The sequence below is a fragment of the Cicer arietinum genome, chromosome 7 (genome assembly GCF_000331145.2).
Source record: "Cicer arietinum cultivar CDC Frontier isolate Library 1 chromosome 7, Cicar.CDCFrontier_v2.0, whole genome shotgun sequence".
Classification (NCBI taxonomy): Eukaryota; Viridiplantae; Streptophyta; class Magnoliopsida; order Fabales; family Fabaceae; genus Cicer; species Cicer arietinum.
In genome coordinates this window covers 8,983,201-8,985,785 of record NC_021166.2, presented here as the reverse complement: position 1 = coordinate 8,985,785, position 2,585 = coordinate 8,983,201, and the positions used below count along the sequence as shown (strand labels likewise).

General features: G+C 32.3%; 1 protein-coding gene across 3 annotated transcripts; it reads left to right on the top strand.

Moving 5' to 3' along the window:
- Window positions 1-6: 6 nt before the first annotated feature.
- LOC101507639 (separase-like) lies at window positions 7-2,523 on the top strand. 3 transcript variants are annotated; one of them, XR_012163935.1, is made up of 6 exons: window positions 7-181; window positions 268-459; window positions 563-649; window positions 727-1,179; window positions 2,000-2,259; window positions 2,391-2,523. XR_012163935.1 is itself a non-coding variant. In XM_073370841.1 (5 exons), the coding sequence occupies exons 3-4, from the start codon at window positions 622-624 to the stop codon at window positions 1,158-1,160; spliced, it is 462 nt and encodes a 153-aa protein (XP_073226942.1). In that variant the 5' UTR covers window positions 7-181; window positions 268-459; window positions 563-621; the 3' UTR covers window positions 1,161-1,179; window positions 2,003-2,523. The 3 variants fall into 3 exon arrangements, 2 of the variants coding, with proteins under 2 accessions (XP_073226942.1, XP_073226941.1); XM_073370841.1 differs by having other exon boundaries at window positions 2,003-2,523; XM_073370840.1 differs by having other exon boundaries at window positions 2,000-2,523.
- Window positions 2,524-2,585: the final 62 nt, after the last annotated feature.

Genomic DNA, 2,585 nt, shown 5'->3' with positions numbered 1-2,585 from the left:
TTGTTATATAGCAGGAGTGGGCTACATTAGTAAAGTTGAGAGTGGGATACTCCTTATTGCCACTGATACTGGTGCATATCGGGATGCTTTAGAATATTTAAATAAAACACTCGACAAATTGGACGTGAATGATAACAGTAATAGAAAGCCTATAATTCTTGTACTGGATTATGAGGTGCAGGTAAATGAATTATTTTTATGTATTTTTATGGTAATATAATCATATTTTTGTTTGTAGTTCAATAACAAGTTTTAATGTTGTGACAGATGCTTCCATGGGAATGTTTTCCCATAATGAAGAAAAAAGAAATTTATCGCATGCCTTCTGTTAGCAGCATCTTTGCTAATATATAGATAAAGAGTTTTTGCTCTGTAGATTCATTTTATGTAATAAATTCAGGGGACGAAGTAGACATCCTTGATTCTACCATGAATTTTTTCAAAAGGAAAAGAATTGAGGTATTTTATATGTTTTTAATTTACAAGAATACAAAGAAAGGAAACAAATATTAAAAAAAATTATATATTGAATATTCTTGTCTTCCATGTTGCTACTTTATAGGAATTATACACTGTGTGCCCGCCCTCGACGAATTAATTTATGCTTTGGAGAAATACAACATGTATCTATACATGTGGCATGGCTGTGGTAAGCTAATGTATAGATATAGATGATGTACTTGTTATTTCTTGCGGGTTCTATTTTTTAAGAATTTGTCTTTGCAGGATCACATTTACTTGCCTATGATGCGATCAAGAAACTAGAGAAGTGTCCTGCTGCATTTCTAATGGGTTGTGATAGCGGTGCATATGTCTTAAATGGAAGTTATGCTCCAATTTGTACTCCCACGTCATATCTTTGTGCTGGTTCTTCATTTGTAGTTGCCAATCTATGGACTGTGACAAGTTGTTATGTAGATAAGACAATAAGAACTATGTTTACGGATATGTTGAAAGCAAGATCTGACTGGAGTTCAAAAGGCAAGGAACTTGAGCATAAGAACTACAAAAGTACGATTGGAGCCATGGTGTCAATTGCTCGTAACAGCCATGCTTTACTGTTGGGGGCGGGTACAGTGTGTTTTGGACTTCCTACTACTATTTGTAGAAAAAAGAACGTAGCGTCTTCTAATCCCAACAAGCGCAGAAAGTTATACTGAGTAGTTTATGCATATTCTTGTAAGTCTTTCTTTTAATATGGATTTTCTAGAATAATCTTCTTCACTCAAGAAAAATGTGTTCATGGATCATATAGAAAGTTTATAAGTAATGAAATGATAATAGTGAAGCATTACAGCTGTGTTGGTTACAACTTTGGACTACATATAACACTTTGGACTTATCTTTATCAAATTATATGCTTGATTTTTTTTAAATATAAAATTGAGCATAGATCAACAAAAATGTTCTCAAGATTGCCATATATTTATTCTTTTTTGAATCATATTTAAATATTGGCTTATTAGATGAGAGTATATCAAATTTATATCATTGCTACATGCTGTTCAAAATTTGACTTAATGCCTATTTGTAAGGAAAGTATCGTATCCTCATCTGAGAGTAACTTAAAAAAGCATGATTAGGATTTATTGACAATGGCCGTAACACATTGTATTATTGTGGTTTCAACTGTTGTTGATATAACAATTTTGAAACTAGATAAAAATAATATACAGAACTATTGTTTAGATAGTTTTTTTGTCTTTCTGCGTTTGTTTGTCTTGCTTTTAATGGTTGAATGGTAGTGTAGTTTCATGGAGAAGTAAACTCCAATATGTAATTTGTGTCCATCCACAAGTTTCAGTTCAGTTAGGATGAAGCATAAAAAGAAAAATGATATGTAGACATGTTATTGTAATTTCAATGAGAATGTATGTACTGAAATATCAGGATTTTGTTATTATGTCTGATATTTTAAATAAAAAAAATAAAACTTTGATTTCTATAATTTAAGCATTTTTTTTCTTCTAATTGTTATATTATGGTTTTTGTGATGTAGAAGCTAGGAGAGGTTGTGAAACCAACAGATAAGCAAGACTTGTTCTGAATTACTTTCCGATGGAGAAGAACATTAGTATATTGCACTTGATCAAAGGGTACCTAACCATGGCACCATTCTTCTCAGCCCTTGTTACTTTTGTCCAAGGAAAGATACTTGGGAAGAGCTCAAGGAGTTGCTACTGTGTAAGCCTTGGACTCAAAAGAACTAGATTATTCTTCTCAATCAAGTCACTGATATTATCAATTTGTGGCAGCAGAGTAAGCCTTGGCTTAAGTATAGGATATTTCATACAATCTCTATGGCAATACGATTTAATTTTATGGTTCTTATGTTGTATTGCATTTATTGTGAACCATCTAATAATTGTATGTCTGATGAACTTGGATAGGATGAAAGTTAAGAAAGCTGAAAGCACCATCAAGAAGATGGATGCATCAACATTGCAAGTATGCCCAGTTAACACAGCCTTTAACCTTTGCTCACAGTATACACTCAATTTCTTATGATTTTCTGAAATGAAACTTGCATTTGTGTTCTTGTGAATATAGAGCTAACTCTGAGGGTAAAGATTAAAGATTAAACC